The sequence below is a fragment of the Bacillus rossius genome, chromosome 8, assembly GCF_032445375.1.
Source record: "Bacillus rossius redtenbacheri isolate Brsri chromosome 8, Brsri_v3, whole genome shotgun sequence".
Lineage (NCBI taxonomy): Eukaryota > Metazoa > Arthropoda > Insecta > Phasmatodea > Bacillidae > Bacillus > Bacillus rossius.
The window spans coordinates 23,690,777-23,710,593 of record NC_086336.1 but is presented as its reverse complement, the minus strand read 5'-3'; the positions used below and the strand labels follow the sequence as shown (position 1 = coordinate 23,710,593).

Here is a 19,817-nt window from a genome sequence, read left to right as displayed (position 1 = left end):
AAATCATGTTGAAAGATGGTTCTTAGAATTTTTTCTAAACTTTCTCTCTTATCGGAGCCATTCCATAATGTAGTTTAGGTTTTAACTCTGCAACTGAATGATTCGATAGTAGACGTAGCTGCTCCGGCAGAGAATTATAGAGGTGGGTGCGGAATCTACATGTGATTCCCGTCGAAAAATGTTCTTGAAAACACATTTTACTTATGTTTATCACGCTCGGCATTATTTTAAAGAATTCTAAGTTAAATTTCGGGCTGATTTTCATATTAAAAATTTATTGCAACATGAGAAATCATAAATTTGTTCGTTTTAGAGATTAGATGTTTACTCAACACTCACGATTACTGAAAGTTAAGCTCTTTTTTTTTTATTCATACTCCACTATTTAGATGAATTTTCTTGGCTTCTGGGTACTAATCGCGTAGAAGGAGAAATTTTAACGTACGTTTCATTTAACCTTGCATTCGCCATTTTCAGGGTAGAAGTTATCTACTGGTGAGAGTAGTATATATTAGGGGCTCCAGAAACTGGCGATGGCACGTGGAGCCGGAGCCGGTGTCCGCCATCTTGGATTATGACTTCACGGCGGCCATCTTGGATGAACTTGACCTTGACCTTTGACCTTGACCTTGACCCCGGCGGCCATTTTTGATCCGCGATCTTAGATGACGTCATTTCGTTTTCTCGAACATTCCGGCATTGTGTTATCCGCCATTGTGAATTATGACGTCACTGTTGCAATTTTCGTTACGGTCGCCATTTTTAACTTTTTTATTTATTATTCGATTTTAATGGAAAAATATTATAATTCATAAAAAAATCCATTTAGTAAAATTTTAATAGAAATATTTAAAAAAAAAAACTTTTACGACACGGAGTTCGGAGACCTCGGTTCGAACCCGGTGAGGGCAAAAAAATAAAAATTACGACCGATCCTTACCCCGCGGTGGCTGCTGGCATATTGACTCCCACCACTTTTTTTTTTCAAAGCATATATATCGTCACCTAGTATGACGTCATGTTCGCCATCTTGTCTTCGATGCTGGAAGCCATCATCATTGTATCGTCGGCGAGAGTGCGCTGATGACATGTTAGTTTAATTCTTATCCGCTAGAGTGCAGTAATAATTTATTATTAATGTGTCACCCGCCATCTTGTCATTTGGCCGCCATCTTGGAATCGAGTAATTATTTAGCTAGAAATTCGGCAAAAATTCCAAAATTCACCAAAAAAATCGGCAATCATTTTACAGAATGATTCGATCCGCAAATGTCCTCGGTTCGATACCCGATCGATGCAATAATGTTTAATTTTATGAAAAAATATTAATTTCAATAAACCATGTTCAAAATTCTTAAAGAGACTTTAAATCCTCTACTACCATCATCCTATCAGACATCAAGACCACCATATTGGAAATTCGTAATTGTAATGCTAGAGATTCGGGAAAAAGTTCAAAATTCATTAAATAAATTTCCGATCAATATACTGATTGATTATATCGATTCCCGTCCTTGGTTCGAAACCGGTGAGGGCCAAAAAAAAAATATCATATCCTTCCTCCACAGAAGCCACCTTCAGACTGACCTACCACCACCAATTACAAGGTATTTACCATCAGGTAGTATGACGTCATGTCCGCCATCTTGTCTATGTCCACTGGAGGCAACCATCTTGTTTTCGTCTGCTAGAGTGCGCTGACGCCATGTTAGTTGAATTCTCACCCGCTAGAGTGCAGTAATCATTTATAATTGATGTGTCACCCGCCATCTTGTCATTTGGCCGCCATCTTGGAATCGAGTAATTATTTAGCTAGATATTCGGCAAAAATTCCAAAATTCACCAAAAATATCGGCAATCATTTTACAGAATGATTCGTTTCGCACCTGTCCTCGGTTCGATACCTGATCGATGCAAAAATGTTTAATTTAAAAAAAAATAATATATTCAATAAACCATGTTCAAAATTCTTAAAGAGACTTTAAATCCTCTACTACCATCATTCTATCAGACAACAAGACCACCATTTTGAAAATTCGTAATTGTAATGCTAAAGATTCGGGAAAAAGTTCAAAATTCATTAAATAAATTTCCGATCAATATACTGATTGATTAGATCGACTTATGTTCTTAGTTCGATCCCTGGCCGATAAAAAACAACTTTAATTTTAAAAAAGTACCAGCAAAGTGTAAGGTTCGAGAAATAAAACACCACAAAGTCTTTTACAAACATAATATTTATTACACAAATTCTATCCTACTACAGAATGACTTGCGAAAGCCAGCAATCTTATAAACATTTAGCCCTGCATAAACGTGGAACGACTACTTCTTAGCTCCAACAGCTCCAAATGCTTCAAATGGCTCCAAATGGCTCCAACAGCTCCAAATGGCTCCATCAGCTCCAACAGCTCCAAAAAAAGGCTCCAAATGCTCCAACAGCCTCCAAATGCTTAAAACAGCTCCAAATGCTCCAAATGCTTGACAGCTCCAAATGCTTCAAAAGGCTCCAAATGCTCCAACAGCTCCAAATGGCTCCAACAGCTCCAACAGCTCCAAAAAAAGGCTCCAAATGCTCCAACAGCCTCCAAATGCTTAAGACAGCTCCAAATGCTACAAATGGCTCCAACAGCTCCATCTTCAATTGGTTCCAACTGATAACAATTACTTTTCTTATTGAACTTGGCATGATTACTAACATGTCTTTATTAGTATACATTTTGACTGGCAGTGGTAACGTATTTTGCACCTTTAAGTTATAAGTTTTATTTAGAAATCAGATTTCGATAAATGGTAGATACCATTTGGAAAGAAAATATATTAATTTATCTTCACGTTTATACACATACATTTAATTTAAGCCATTATTGTATGTAGCCAGCTTCCCTCAGTTCTTTGAGTATGAAGGATATTTCTTTAATGTTCGAATAGTTTCCTGCACAAAGCGATCCATGTAGTAGTCGTAGCCTGTCAACAAATATGTTAGGATCTTTCCATGAGGTATAATCAATCTCTTCTGCTGTGTTCATCCTTACATGTTTATAATAAATATTATTATCTCTGGTGTCTATCGTATTAACACCAACCACAAGATCACTTTCGTCATCATGACAGTGATTATCACAAGCTTGATCAGGATAATTTATTTTATTACGACGTTTCCATCGTTTTGGTCTCAAACCACCATCACAGTCTTCGCTTTTGCATTATTTTGGTGCTTCAGCACAGTACTCAATCATGTCAGCCTTAGATGTGTCAGCACAGTCTTCGTTCATGCCAGCTTCTGATGTGTCACCACAGTCTTCAATCATGTCAGCATCAAAAACTTGATCAGGATAATTTATTTTATTACGTCGTTTCCATCGTTTTGGTCTCAGACCGCCATCACAGTCTTTGATCTTGCCTGCTTTAGGTGCTTCAGTACAGTACTCAATCATGTCAGCCTCAGATGTGTCATCACAATCTTCAATCATGCCAGCTTCAGATGATTCATCAAAGTCTTCGACCTTGTAAGCTTCAGGTGGTTCTCCATCTTTCACATTTTCATGGAGACGACTAGATATTGGAGTAAATATATTTTCATTTCTAATGTGGTTACCACTTCCTTCGTTTGCTTTAAATTTTAAATTATTATCTTGATCTAGATCAGTAATTTTACCATTAGCTTTTTCCCCTTCGTTCCTTTTCCGCTATGTTGTAGCCCAGTCTTCGTTATCTTTGTTCATCTTAATTGTACATGTCTTGTAATGTCTATCCAAGTAATATATTCTACCAAAGGATTTCTGACACTGACTGCAATGAAATGGTTTTTGACAAGGACCCAAATTAAACTCGCTTCTCTCATGTCGTTTAGCATTCTTTCTCAAGGTAAACACCTTGCTACAGTATCTACAGTGATGACGTTTTGATACAGCAACTAATCCCGAATCAGGATTCATATTAGCTACTGAGACTAATGCCAGACGCAAACTAAGAGTTTTAAATTAGATATATTACTTAAATAGAATTTTTTAATGATTTCATCAGCGAGAATTAATTTATATCATTCAAAGGTACTTGTTGCAAGTAGTTCTGCTTTTCAACAACAGATGTCGACACATGTTACTTGCAGGTAAATAAAATTTAGTTCTTTTATGCGTGATGCAGGATGCTCACTAACGATCGCAAAAGAAGGATGGCTTCGCTAGACTCCAAGGAGAAGGAAGTTCGTCCTTCCTGTTAGTGCTTCTTAGATTTCTCAGAGATTATTATTTGACTGAGTAATGTTATTTTTTAATTTCCACCTGATAAAAATATTGTAAGTGTGTATTAAGTAGCAGGAATTCGCTAATTACATGTAACCTTGAAAAAAAATGAAATGTCTCATTAAGTAAAAAAATCCTTCATGCAGAAATCAATTTCTCATCTGTAACCAGAAGCACTCGGAGAAAACCATCAAAATATTGTCAAGAATAATCAGGAGCACACGGAGAAAACCACTATAATATTGTCAAGAATAATCAGGAGCACACGGAGAAAACCACCATAATGTTTACAAGAATAATCGGAAGCACACGGAAAAAACCGCCACAAGTTTTTTTTGATATCATTAAATTAGAAAAAAAATAATAAAAAAATTAAAAATAAAAACGAAAAAAAATTCAAACATTCTGCTAGCTTGTGAACTTCTCTTTGATGTGCAAAGTTAGAGTTCTAGTACAAGCCAGAATAAGTTATTGAATTTTTTTTCGTTTTTATTTTTAATTTTTTTTAATATTATTATTTATTTTTTTTGTAATTTAATGATATCAAAAAAAAACTTGTGGCGGTTTTCTCCGTGTGCTTCCGATTATTCTTGTCAACATTATGGTGGTTTTCTCCGTGTCTCCTGATTATTCTTGACAATATTATGGTGGTTTTCTCCGTGTGCTCCTGATTATTCTTGACAATATTTTGATGGTTTTCTCCGAGTGCTTCTGGTTACAGATGAGAAATTGATCTCTGCATGAAGGATTTTTTTACTTAATATGACATGTCATTTTTTTTCAAGGTTACATGTAATTAGCGAATTTCTGATACTTAATCAACACTTACAATATTTTGATCAGGTGGAAATTAAAAAATTTCATTAATCAGTCAAATAATAATCTCTAAGAAATCTAAGAAGCACTAACAGGAAGGACGAACTTCCTTCTCCTTGGAGTCTAGCGAAGCCATCCTTCTTTTGCGATCGTTAGTGAGCATCCCGCATCCCGCATAAAAGAACTAAATTTTATTTACCTGCAAGTAACATGTGTCGATATCTGTTGTTGAAAAGCAGAACTACTTGCAACAAGTACCTTTGAATGAGATAAATTAATTCTCGCCGATGAAATCATTAAAAAATTCTATTTAAGTAATATATCTAATTTAAAACTCTTAGTTTGCGTCTGGCATTAGTCTCAGTAGCTAATATGAATCCTGATTCGGGATTAGTTGCTGTATCAAAACGTCATCACTGTAGATACTGTAGCAAGGTGTTTACCTTGAGAAAGAATGCTAAACGACATGAGAGAAGCGAGTGTGATTTGGGTCCTTGTCAAAAACCATTTCATTGCAGTCAGTGTCAGAAATCCTTTGGTAGAAAAAATTACTTGGAAAGACATTACAAGACCTGTACAATTAAGATGAATAAAGATAACGAAGACTGGGCTACAACATAGCGGAAGAGGAACGAAGGCGAAAAAGCTAATGGTAAAATTACTGATCTAGATCAAGATAATAATTTAAAATTTAAAGCAAACGAAGGAAGTGGTAACCACATTAGAAATGAAAATATATTTACTCCAATATCTAGTCGTCTCCATGAAAATGTGAAAGATGGAGAACCACCTGAAGCTTACAAGGTCGAAGACTTTGATGAATCATCTGAAGCTGGCATGTTTGAAGATTGTGGTGACACATCTGAGGCTGACATGATTGAGTACTGTACTGAAGCACCTAAAGCAGGCAAGATCGAAGACTGTGATGGAGGTCTGAGACCAAAACGATGGAAACGACGTAGTAAAATAAATTATCCTGATCAAGTTTTTGATGCTGGCATGATTGAAGACTGTGGTGACACATCAGAAGCTGGCATGAACGAAGACTGTGCTGACACATCTAAGGCTGACATGATTGAGTACTGTGCTGAAGCACCAAAACAATGCAAAAGCGAAGACTGTGATGGTGGTTTGAGACCAAAACGATGGAAACGTCGTAATAAAATAAATTATCCTGATCAAGCTTGTGATAATCACTGTCACGATGACGAAAGTGACCTTGTGGTTGGTGTTAAAAGGAAAGACACCAGAGATAATAATATTTATTATAAACATGTAAGGATGAACGCAGCAGAAGAGATTGATTATACCTCATGGGAAGATCCTAACATATTGGTTGACAGGCTACGACTACTACATGGATCGCTTTGTGCAGGAAACTATTCGAACATTAAAGAAATATCCTTCATACTCAAAGAACTGAGGGAAGCTGGCTACATACAATAATGGCTTAAATTAAATGTATGTGTATAAACGTGAAGATAAATTAATATATTTTCTTTCCAAATGGTATCTACCATTTATCGAAATCTGATTTCTAAATAAAACTTATAACTTAAAAGTGCAAAATACGTTACCACTACCAGTCAAAATGTATACTAATAAAGACATGTTAGTAATCATGCCAAGTTCGATAAGAAAAGTAATTGGAATCAGTTGGAACCAATTGAAGATGGAGCTTTTGGAGCTGTTGGAGCCATTTGTAGCATTTGGAGCTGTCTTAAGCATTTGGAGGCTGTTGGAGCATTTGGAGCTTTTTTTTGGAGCTGTTGGAGCTGTTGGAGCCATCTGTAGCATTTGGAGATGTCTTAAGCATTTGGAGGCTGTTGGAGCATTTGGAGCCTTTTGAAACATTTGGAGCTTTTTTAAGCATTTGGAGGCTGTTGGAGCATTTGGAGCCTTTTTTGGAGCTGTTGGAGCTGTTGGAGCCATTTGGAGCTTTTGGAGCATTTGTAACCTTTTGAAGCATTTGGAGCCCTTTGGAGTCATTTGAAGCATTTGGAGCCTTTTGAAGCATTTGGAGCTGTCAAGCATTTGGAGCATTTGGAGCTGTTTTAATCATTTGGAGGCTGTTGGAGCATTTGGAGCCTATTTGGAGCTGTTGGAGCTGTTGGAGCCATTTGGAGCTTATGGAGTATTTGGAACCTTTTGAAGGATTTGGAGCCTTTTGGAGTCATTTGAAGCCTTTTGAAGCATTTGGAGCTGTCAAGCATTTGGAGCATTTGGAGCTGTTTTAAGCATTTGGAGGCTGTTGGAGTATTTGGAGCCTTTTTTTGGAGCTGTTGGAACTGTTGGAGCCACTTGGAGCTGTCAAGCATTTGGAGCATTTGGAGCTGCTGGAGACATTTGGAGCTGTCAAGCATTTGGAGGCCGTTTGGAGCATTTGGAGCCATTTGGAGCTGTTGGAGTTATTTGGAGCCATTTGAAGCATTTGGAGCTGTTGGAGCTAAGAAGTAGTCGTTGCACGTCTATGCAGGGCTAAATGTTTATAAGATTGCTGGCTTTCGCAAGTCATTCTGTAGTAGGATAGAATTTGTGTTATAAATATTATGTTTGTAAAAGACTTTGTGGTGTTTTATTTCTCGAACCTTACACTTTTCTGGTACTTTTTTAAAATTAAAGTTGTTTTGTATCGGCCAGGGATCGAACTAAGAACATAAGTCGTTCTAATCAATCAGTATATTGATCGGAAATTTATTTAATGTATTTTGAACTTTTTCCCGAATCATTGCAATTACGAATTTCCAATATGGTGGTCTTGATGTCTGATAGGATGATGGTAGTAGAGGATTTAAAGTCTCTTTAAGAATTTTGAACATGGTTTATTGAAATTATTATTTTTTTTAAATTAAACATTTTTGCATCGATCGGGTATCGAACCGAGGACAGGTGCGGATCGAATCATTCTGTAAAATTATTGCCGATTTTTTTGGTGACTTTTGGAATTTTTGCCGAATATCTTGCTAAATAATTACTCGATTCCAAGATGGCGGCCAAATGACAAGATGGCGGGTGAAACATCAATAATAAATGATTACTGCACTCTAGCGGGTGAGAATTCAACTAACATGGCGTCAGCGCACTCTAGCAGACGAAAACTATATGGTTGCCTCCAGCGGACATAGACAAGATGGCGGACATGACGTCATACTACCTGATGGTAAATACCTTGTTATTGGTGGTGGTAGGTCAGTCTGAAGGTGGCTTCTGTGGAGGAAGGATATGATATTTTTTTTTGGCCCTCACCGGTTTCGAACCAAGGACGGGAATCGATATAATCAATCAGTATATTGATCGGAAATTTATTTAATGAATTTTGAACTTTTTCCCGAATCTCTAGCATTACAATTACGAATTTCCAATATGGTGGTCTTGATGTCTGATAGGATGATGGTAGTAGAGGATTTAAAGTCTCTTTAAGAATTTTGAACATGGTTTATTGAAATTAATATTTTTTCATAAAATTAAACATTATTGCATCGATCGGGTATCGAACCGAGGACAGGTGCGGATCGAATCATTCTGTAAAATGATTGCCGATTTTTTTGGTGAATTTTGGAATTTTTGCCGAATTTCTAGCTAAATAATTACTCGATTCCAAGATGGCGGCCAAATGACAAGATGGCGGGTGACACATCAATAATAAATGATTACTGCACTCTAGCGGATAAGAATTAAACTAACATGTTATCAGCGCACTCTCGCCGACGATACAATGATGATGGCTTCCAGCATCGAAGACAAGATGGCTCATACTAGGTGACGATATATATGCTTTGAAAAAAAAAAGTGGTGGGAGTCAGTATGCCAGCAGCCACCGTGGGGGAATGATCGGTCGTCATTTTTATTTTTTTGCCCTCACCGGGTTCGAACCGATGACTCTGAACTCCGTGTCGTAAAAGTTTTTTTTTAAATATGTTTATTAAAATTTTATTAAATGGATTTTTTTTATGAATTTTAATTTTTTTTTCATTAAAATCGGATAATAAATAAAAAAAGTTAAAGATGGCGACCGTAACGAAAATTGCAACGGTGACGTCATAATTCAAAATGGCGGATAACACAATTCCGGAATGTTCGAGAAAACGAAATTACGTCATCTAAGATGGCGGATCCAAAATGGCCGCCGGGGTCAAGGTCAAGTTCAAAGGTCAAGGTCAAGTTCATCCAAGATGGCCGCCGTGACGTCACAATCCAAGATGGCGGACACCGGCTCCGGCTCCACGCTCCGGCGCCAGTTTCCGGAGCCCCTATTATATACTACTGGTGAGGTTAAAATCTCCAGCCTTTAAATACTCTCGCCTGAGAATTGAGTGAATAAGAAGGCAAGATAATTTCCAAATATTTCAGTAGGTAACTGCTATCATAAAGATGACGACTGCAAGGTTGAACGAATCGTTTGTGAAATATTAGCCGAAGGACCTAGAATCAATGCAACTTCAGACAATTTCCGCGAAAGTATCGGATATTTATTAGAGGCCAGGTATTTTATCGCGAAATAATAGCTGACCTTTCATTAGACTACAATGAGTCATTCTGCAACAGAATCCCTTGTGATATTGAGCAGGCCCTTTCAAGACGCGTTTGCTTCAACACCGAGTTACGGTGATTCGTGTGCCGGTAGTAGTCGTGTATCTGAAAGAAAATTAACCAATCTTGAACATTGCACAATTCTACACACAGCTGGTATCAAAATACTTTAGCGAAAATTGCATGCCCCTAGTTATTGTAGAATTTTTGTAAACATTTTCCAAGTTAAATTCGTTATTATTTCCTAGTATTTTGTAATATTAATATGTCCTACTATTTCGGAAGATGATGAAATCATTTTCTGAGCTAGAATTTACTTCTTATATTACATGAACCATTTCTTCTTTATTGCACGAACTTTTATGTAATTTTTTTAGTTTTATAAAGTAGAACTAGTGGTACCCGTTTACCAACTGTATTTTATTACGAAAAATATTTCTCTTACTAAAAAGATTTCTTTGGAATTCGATTGCCATTACTACAAGAAAGATATTGTAACTATGTACAAAACATGACCATGGTTATTTTTGCATGTATGGAATACGTTTTGCGAGATAATATTGAAAAGGTCTTATTAATGTACATAGTTAATTCTGGTTAGTTATTCATAGAACGATTTACAAACATAATTAACTATTCCAAATACTGGGAACACACACAACAAAAATGCTCAGTTAGAATCCGAAGCCAGGATGACAGCGAGCACTTTTTTTTATGGATACAGTTATTTCATGTAAATGTACAAATTTTCAAAAATTTTTAAATTTTACATGAATATTTCTGTTCCATTTACAAAAAAAAATGTTTTTCCAAGCAACATTAATAGTTTCTTTAAGGACACTGTCAGCTACATGAAGTTGATTACAAACACTATTGACAGAACAACATTAGCAGAAAGATACGTAGACCATTAGTAATACATTTGAAAACTGTCGAGGTTTAAAAACGTTAAAAGACAGTCTGTTTTAAGTGTGTGTTTAAAATTTCATCGACAACAATGTCGTTTGAGCCTAGTAAACAAAGTAAAATCCAATGGATTGGAGAAGGGATATGTTAAAAACTGAACCGGCAAGTTATTTCTAGTCATGGGAAATTTAAATCAAAATGATCTGATCAGGATATAGAGCGGTATTATAAGTCTACCGGGTAAAGTATCAAATAAGCACTGCTTTGTTGGGACACAACCGTAACCTAACTCGCGGGCCGTATTCCAGAACATGTCCAAACCAAATCCCAGTAAGTAAAAAAAAAAACAGTAACCATTTTAATAAACGGTGCCTTGCACGAGGCTATAAACTGGTTCCAATACATTCTTGCGGATGTTTGGTAATCCTAGAGACAGCAGCACCATCGCACGAATTCAATGGTGTTATAAAAAATTTTCTCAATAAATTTTATGTTGCGATTATTTATTATTACCATTGAAGTGTTCAAAATGCATTACATGATAGTTTCAATTTTATAAAGTATCAGTTGGCGTACCAGCACGTTTGTTACGTCCTCTGATGTTCACGAAACTGTATATATACGAGTTATGGCGCCAGACGCGGGTCCGTCATCTGGACGAAATCAACGAAAAAGTGAGTTCCGTGCGCGCACGGAATTTGGACAATAGATCAGCAAAGATAGGACACCGACATATTTTCCATTAAAAAAAGGGACTGGCCATATCCTATCGTACACTTGAGATACGGTTAGGATACAGGTATATCATATTCAACACCCAAACCCATATTTTTCTGTTTTGAAATAGGCCTACCCTCCATAAATACTCTTCCTAATTTAATTCCAGTGTTTTGCCGTTTAACGATAACAATTAGTTGCCCCGGCTGTTACAAAATCATTTATATCACAATATACAAACTAGTGTAATACGTGTGTGTGTCATCGCGACATGAAACATAATAATGAACCCCTGGACTATCGTATTTTATTAAAAAAGACAATTCAAGGACATGCTATGCAAATATTTACTATTGTTAGTTACCGACAGGCAGTAGCCCTTTTGGGCCTGTTTAGAACAATTTTACTCTTAGAAATACTGTGTATTCGAAGGTACAGTTTTAAAGGGCAATAATGGTTAGTAATCCTAAAGTTTTGATGCAAAAGTTAACTCTTTCTTTCAACATGCCACGGTACGGCATATACATTTGTCATAAACTATACATATACAGAATTTGTACATTTGCCGGTTCGTTCCTGTATAGAAGCCTAATATGTGCGTAATATTTTTTAAGTTGTTCTGGTTTATTACGCATTGTCAGTGCTACGTCGGTTTGTACAGAAAACAAAATGTTATCGGTCTGATGGCATTTTCCGGTCAAATTGCATCTTCAGCTTGAATAAACTTGTACCAATTCCAGCCACAATAAGATCAAAATAGACTTTGGTATTGGACAATATACACAAAAATTTGGGTTCGTAATCAGCAGTCCGTATTTAAGTGAGAACCTTTGTCAGCTGAATCCATTAAATAAAATAGTTTATCTAGTAATGAAGCTAAGAAGGTATTTTTTTGCAGTGAATCGTAATATTTGCGTGCCTATTTCGTAATAATGTTGTTTGATGCTTACCTACTCTTACCTGTAGTAAGCAGCGTCACAAAAAAAAATCTGTTTTCAGTACTCGTTAGTGATGTGTAGCATCTAACCTCTTTAACGAAAAAATTCATTGTTTTCATGCTGCAAATACTTATATACCCTAACTCGGAGCCAAAATTAAACGTTTAATCCTCTAAAATAAGGTTAAACTTGATAAATATGCACAAATTGTTTTTTCAACTAAAATTCTGGACGGGAATCAAACGTAATTTTCGCACCCACCACTAGAATTCGCTGCCGGATAAGCTACGTCGACTATCAAATCACTTCATTTGCAGACGAGATTTTTAAACAAAATAATGAAACGGCTCCGATAAAATTCGAAAAAGACTTGAAATACCTAATATTAAACCTCGGCTTTAGACCTGATTTTCGATATTGAATTGTTTTTAAATACTGCCCATATTTTAAAAATGAACTTAACCGTTAATACTACAAAGATTTCCTTTGCTTTTTGAAATCTGGCTCACGCCATTCGCTACAGATGGCAGCACCGTGGTTACATATTTCTGTTCGATGCGACTTCCGATCCATTAACAAAATTACTCCTACAAAGAGCCTTATGAGGGACCACATCAAAAACTACAATTTTTTGTGCAAAACTATGCCACGTGAGACCTCAATATCAACTGGGGAAAGTAAGTTCACAACTGAAACTTTATCGTTTTCAGATTTCCAGCACACGGTTTTTGACGTACAGAAGAACGGATTCGTGGGGTTCCCAGACGGAATGACCATAGACAGCAATGGGAATCTCTGGGTGGCATGCTTCAACTGTTGGAAGGTGGGTCATTCAGCTGTTAGACAAATGTGTTCCTTTTAAAGTTACAGCTGTGTTTCTGAGTACAACATATGGTCAAGTATTAGCTGTTAAATAACTTACAATCACTTTGCCGTAAAAATTATCTTCACAATTACTATAATATATCCCTATGTTAAGAATATTTCCAGATATATTGCTGAATGTCTCTTGAATACTAGTGTTATAAACTGAGAAATAAATGTCTTATAAGATTTAAAGTCTCAGAGAAAATGGATTATTCCAGAAAATATTTAAATCACATTAAACAATAGTTATAAGTCAATAAAAATCAGTGAATTAAAAATTGGCATATTTTGTTAAATTAAACTGTAATGAAAATAATCATATGCACCCAGTTTTAAATATTATCCAGTAATTTGTGTTATTACAGTATGGTACTTTTGTTTTAAAGCTGCCTAGAATTATAGTTCAAAACCTCACAAATAATTAAACTTCGCTCTTAAAAAGGTTTAAATGAGAAAATAAACACTTTTTAGTACAGATATAATTTTTTAGTATAAAAAAAGTAATAATTAAATATCTAATTTGCTGTTGTTATATGGTTAATAACAAAAAATTTGAACAGATAATTGTACAAAATTTTTGCAAACAATTGGGCAATAGGTTTGATACCAATAAAATAATTAATTTTATGAGATCAATATTAATATAAAGAACTTATTTTTCAATGCAGAACGTGAAAAATTAGCTGCAAACCAGCTTCCGTACAAGATTAAGTCATAGACTAATTATTGATATAGACGGATTCATTGCTTTTGTACACTAGTGCCTTGAGACTATCTTACAGGACAGTCAAATTCCTTTCATGTAAACAATACTTTTAGCTCTGAAAATAAGGCAGAAATGAAATAAAGTTATTTTACTGCATTGAAACTGGAACATACTCATACATTCCGTCATAAAATAAACCGTTACATTTATGGCCTATAATGTTTTCTATTTCGCATATTGCGTGCATGGTATACAGTCTTCATTTAGCTAGATGCACTTACAGCTGTGTGGCACAATTTTCAGCATAATTGGAAAACGGTTTTAGTAGGGGGAGGGAAGGACTCTGATTACAACTAGAACGAGGGGGTGCGTTGGTAATGAGAGGAATGACAATAAAAGGCCTCCTGAGGGGGTCGAGGGAGGAGAGGTGGTTATCTGGAATGTGGGTATTTAAACGAGATGCCAGAAGACGGCCGCCATCTTGACGTCGTCTGCTGGAGGCCGCCATCTTGTTGACGTCTGACATCATAGTTCCACCTTTCGCTCCCAGATTGCACCAGCATCGCTCCGAAGGAAGAAATAGTGTACAAAAAAGCCAGGCGGCAGGGATTTTAACCGAAGGAGATGAGCACTTCGTGGTAAGAAAGCAGCGACTATAGCCACGAGACCACGCGACAAGTTGAGGGGTAGAGAAAGAAATAAAGAACATAAGCTGCAGTAATAAAAAATAAATACCACACGCGTATAGTACTAGCTAGGTATAAGTTTCAAAATACTTTTTAATGTATAGTACTAGCAATCTTTAAATTAAAAAATAATAACACTTACCACTCCAAGAGAGCACCACAGTGTACTAGCTATGTTTCAAATAAATGCCGCCTGAGCATAGTACTAGCTATGTTTAAATATCAAAAGACCGCTCCGAGAGAGCGCCACAGAGTACTAGCCTTGTTTAAATGTCAAAAAAAAAAAATTACACCTCCCACCCCGAGAGAACGCCCCAGAGTAGTAGCTATATGTAAAATAAAAGCCGCCTTACTGCTATGTTTAAATGCAGCTTACAGGGAAGCTCCACGTACTCTCGCCGCCATCAACAATGCCAAAACAAGCCACCAGAGTGCACCACCATCTTAATTGCCAACACATGCCACCGAGTGCACTGCCATATTTAATGCCAACAATCACAACAAGAGCACGCAACAAAGAGAGCATCACATCTCCCCGCCACCATACTAGCTATGTTTCAAACAAAACCCAGGGAGCGCCATAACCCCACCACCCACGCATAGAGAGTGCCACAAACACCCACTCACAGAGAGCGCCCCCATGTTGTCGCCGCGGGGACTTCATGTAGGTAAAGTGAGAACAATATAAAACTGCAACCATCTTATAGAACTAGTTCAGAAAGAAAAATGTTAAATAAAATATGCCCTAGTGTTAGTTCAAATGGTTGAAGTGCTAAGTAATAAGCATATTTAAAATAAAACGTAGAAAAAACATATAGTGTTGTATACTAAAGTAGGACCTCTATAGTATTAGATAATGTCCAAAGACTACCATCTCATGGTACTAGTTCAGAGAGAATTAAATAATAAAACAGTTTAAACTTTATATAACGGCACTTAACCGACTGAGAATGTTTCGGCGTTTTAGAGAGTGTTCGTTGAATGGAGAGAAATAAAAGATATAATTTTACTATTCTATAATAAAACTAGCGGACCCAACAGACGTTGTTTTGTTCAAACGTTTTAAATTTGAAAATTTACAGGAAATTTCCTTGAATATAATCGCAGCACCATCTGCCGGGTCGAACTGAAATAAAAATAAAATATTTTTGAATATTCGATAACGCGACCACAGCGCTTCTGACCGGATCGTATGTAAAACATCGAACGTTCAACAACAACATTTATTAAATTAATTAATTAATTACAAATACTATTTATCGGCTTGAATTGTGAATCTAAACAATTTTTAAATCCACCTGAACAAACTTTAAAGTGGACCCGACAGACGGTGTCCTGTTCAAACGTTGTAAATCCAAAAATCATAATTAAAAAAAAAAACTATAAATTAAAAAATACAAAACTTCAATTTTAAATATACTTTAAACTATAATTATTATAAGATACTATAAATGTTATAATGTTATAATTTATTTTACAAACTTATATTTTTATTTTCAAAGAGACATCAATACGTCATAAGTTGCATAGAATAAAATGAGAACTAAAAATTTAAAATTGTAGGTTAAGTTAATTGTTATTGAATGCACGTCTATACAAAATTAAAAGTAATGAAAAATCGTGTTAAATACTCACTTTGATACTGCACCTTACATATTTTGCGCAATGTATATTTTTTATTACATTTTAATATGTAGAATAAAATGAGAACTGACAATTTAAATTTGGAGGTTAAGTTGATTGGTATTGAATTCACGTGTATACATAATTAAAATCACGAAAAATCATGTAAAATACTCACTTCAATACTGCACCTCACAAATTTGCACCTATATTTTTAATTACACTTTAAAATGTTATTTCAATAAATAATAATATAATAATCTCAATAACCAATTCTATTTTAATTTTAATGTAATAACAAAAATTCATAAAATCCATCCAAAGATTAACAACAACACATAAATAAATACACAACACACACATATATATATATATACTGTAAACCTAAACTATTCAAAGATCAACAACAATTTATAAATAAAAAATTAATTACATAAACATTTTCCAGTGGACCAAATTGTGAATCTAAACCATCCTCGAATCCCCGTGAACTCACACAAAAAATTTCATCAAAATCGGTCCAGCCGTCTAGGAGTTCAGTGACATACACACGCACACAAGAAATATATATATAAAGATGTATGTTCTAGTATAGTACACATTTTACACACGAACATTAATATTCATACAAATAACAACAACTATTGCGTATAGTTTATCATCGTCAAGTTTTTTGCTGCTCCAATATATTAATTGTATTTTCTTATGTATTGTACTTTTATCTTGAGATACTGCCGGACAATCTTGATTATACAAATAATTTTTTTATTAGTTTCGCTGCAATAGAGTGCTTGTTTGATGCTTGGTTGAGGGACAGGATCGGCTATTTCATCTTCTTCATCCACATGTTCTTCCTCAGTGTTTCTCATAGAATCCAGAATTTCTTCATTTTTCAGTGAAGTTGTCTTAGCCAGATTGTCGTCAACTTCTATGTAGGTTGGTAGATTTTCAGTTAAATTATTTGGCACGTTGAACTGCTTTACCCACTCAGTTAATGGAGATTCATCTTCACATTCCAACTCTAGTTCTTTATCTACTTCGTCACTCGTAAAACAGATACAAAGTCCAGCATGACGAAAAGAGTGCTGGATAGTTTATTGCTGTCACTTCATCACAGGCTTTTGATAAAAATATTTATTGCACGTAGCATATTAATAGACGTTGTACCCTTAGATTCGACCAGTTCCATCAAGAGTTTCTTTCTGTAGTGACTTTTGAGACTTTTAATCCCGCTGTGATCTATTGGTTGCAAAACACTTGTGTTTGGTGGAAACAACGCCCACTCTATATTTCGGAGATTAGATACAGGAGGGTGAGCAGGACTGTGGTCAACCAGAAGTCCGATTTTTCGTCCCTTTAATTCTGCATCCATTCTTCGCAATTTTTCATCGAAAATTTGACTTGTCATTCAGGCTGATTTGTTAGCTTTATAGGTCACTGGCCATTGTTTGATGTTATTAATAGAACGCAGATTTTTGGATTTGCCTATCACCAACAGCTTCCTTTTCTCTGTGCAACTCATATTCGCAGCTACAAGCACTGTGATATGATCTTTGGATATCTTTCCTCCCACACACTTTTCTGCTTTAAATTTCAATGTTTTATCGGGGGTCAACTTAAAGAAAATTCCAGCTTAATCAGCGTTGAAAATGTCACTCGGAGCATACTTTTCTTTGAATTTGGGCCACACTCTATAAATCCAGTCGTGAGTTACATTCGTATCAACAATTTGTGCTTCACTATTAATTTTACCATAGTTGATATAGTGACGCTTGAATTTCCCGAGCCATACTATTGATGCTTTGAAAGCAGTTAATCATAGTTCTTCGGCAAATTTTTTCGTCTTAGTTATCATTATCGGCCCCAAATAGACATGACGTACAGAGGTGTTACCATAGCTGTCCTATTTTTAATATGTCCTTTTTCTCTATTTTTATTTATTTACTGGTCGTACACGCAGCCGGGTAGGTGGGTGGCACTCCGGTGAGTATCCTACACAAAGGTGTTACTATATCAGTCCTACATATTTATTTTCTGTATGCTTATTTACTACATGCCGCTGGACGCCTTTTACTGCGCTTCACGCTATTTAGATAGCAGTACTGTAGGGATCCTGTTTTATTATTAACATTTAACTATGCTTATTTCAATATTATACGTCTTAGTTTTTTAGCTATGCCTATATGCATGCATGATCTTTTTTATTACTGAGCACTGATGTAACATATACTTAACTTTTTTCTGGCGACCGTTCGGCAGCCGGGCGGGCCCGTGACCATAACGGATTTCTCTTTCGCTGGCGAGTGGCGTAAAAATATTTTTCTGGGTCGCCGGCGTCGCTGTGCGGTCTAGCGAGACTGCCTGCGCTGTCTTCTGTGTGTCTGCAGAGATGGTGGGGACGTTACTATTGTTTTATATTAAATATTCTTATTACTTAGAACTTCACACAAACGCTAACACAACGTGTTTAATGCTGTACTGTAGGGGTCCTATGTTTTATTTTAATAAGTTATTGCTGTTAGTGCTTCGCACAACTGGTACCACTATGTGTTACACACTGTACGCCTTGGATGGCTAGTACTGTAGGGGTCCTAAAAATGTTTATTAGATCTGTCTTCGCAGTATTCTACATTTTATTTTACACTATGCTTTTTCATTCTGCACATGTGCTACCAATAAAGCCAATTTTTCATGATGTTATTTAATTTATCTCTGAACTGGTGGTGGTCTTTGGACGTGAACTAGTACTTTAGAGGTCCTACTTTAGTATAGAACACTAAAATTCTTTTTTCCCTATATTTTATTTACACTATGCTTATTACTTGGCACATTATGGACTATCTACCACTATGGCACAAATATATATAATTTGATTCTCTCTGAACTAGTACTATAAGATGGTTGTCTTTGGACATGATCTACTACTTTAGAGGTCCTACTTTAGTATATAATACTATATGGGTTTTTTCTATGTTTTATTTTAAATATTATTATTACATAGCACTTCAACCATTAGGGATTAACACAATGGCATATTTTATGTAACATTTTTCTTTCTGAACTAGTACTATAAAATGGTTGCGATTTTATTTTGTTCACCATTTACATGAAGTCCCCGCGGCGACAAAATGGGGGCGCTCTCTGTGAGCGGGTGTTTGTGGCACTCTCTATGCGTGGGTGGTGGGGTTATGGAGCTCCCTGGGTTTTGTTTTTAAACATAGCTAGTATGACGGCGGGGGGATGTGATGTTCTCTTTGTGGCGTGCTCTGGTGGTGATTGTTGGCATTAAAGATGGCAGTGCACACGGGTGGCATGAGTTGGCATTATATATGGTGTTCCACTCTGGTGGCTTGTGTTGGCACTGTTGATGGCGGCGAGAGTATGTGGAGCTTCCTGGTAGCTGCATTTAAACATAGCAGTATGGAGGCTTTTATTTTACATATAGCTAGTACTCTGTGGCGCTCTCTTGGAGCGGTCTTTTGATATTTAAACATAGCTAGTACTATACTAAGGTGGCATTTTTTAAACATTGCTAGTACTCTGTGGTGCTTTCTCGGAGCGGGAGGTGTTATTATCTTTTTGACCATTTAAACATTGCTAGTACTATACTCAAAGCTTTCTTTTGAAATTTAGACCTAGCCTGTACTATACTCGGGCGTTGTTTATTTTCTAGTACTGTAGCTTATGTTGTTTATTTATTTTTCTACCCGTCAACTTGTCACGTGGTCTCGTGGCTAAGGTTGCTCCTTTATAACATCGACGTGCTCACATCCCCCGGATCAAA

The 19,817-nt window shown here is 36.1% G+C and overlaps 1 protein-coding gene across 1 annotated transcript in view; it reads left to right on the top strand.

Moving 5' to 3' along the window:
- LOC134535588 (regucalcin-like) overlaps positions 1–19,817 on the top strand; it is a 79,278-nt gene that overhangs the window by 51,101 nt on the left and 8,360 nt on the right. Inside the window, exon 5 of the mRNA XM_063374801.1 lies at positions 12,862–12,974. Coding sequence (XP_063230871.1) covers positions 12,862–12,974 — 113 coding nt within the window. The remainder of the gene's footprint in view (positions 1–12,861; positions 12,975–19,817) is intronic.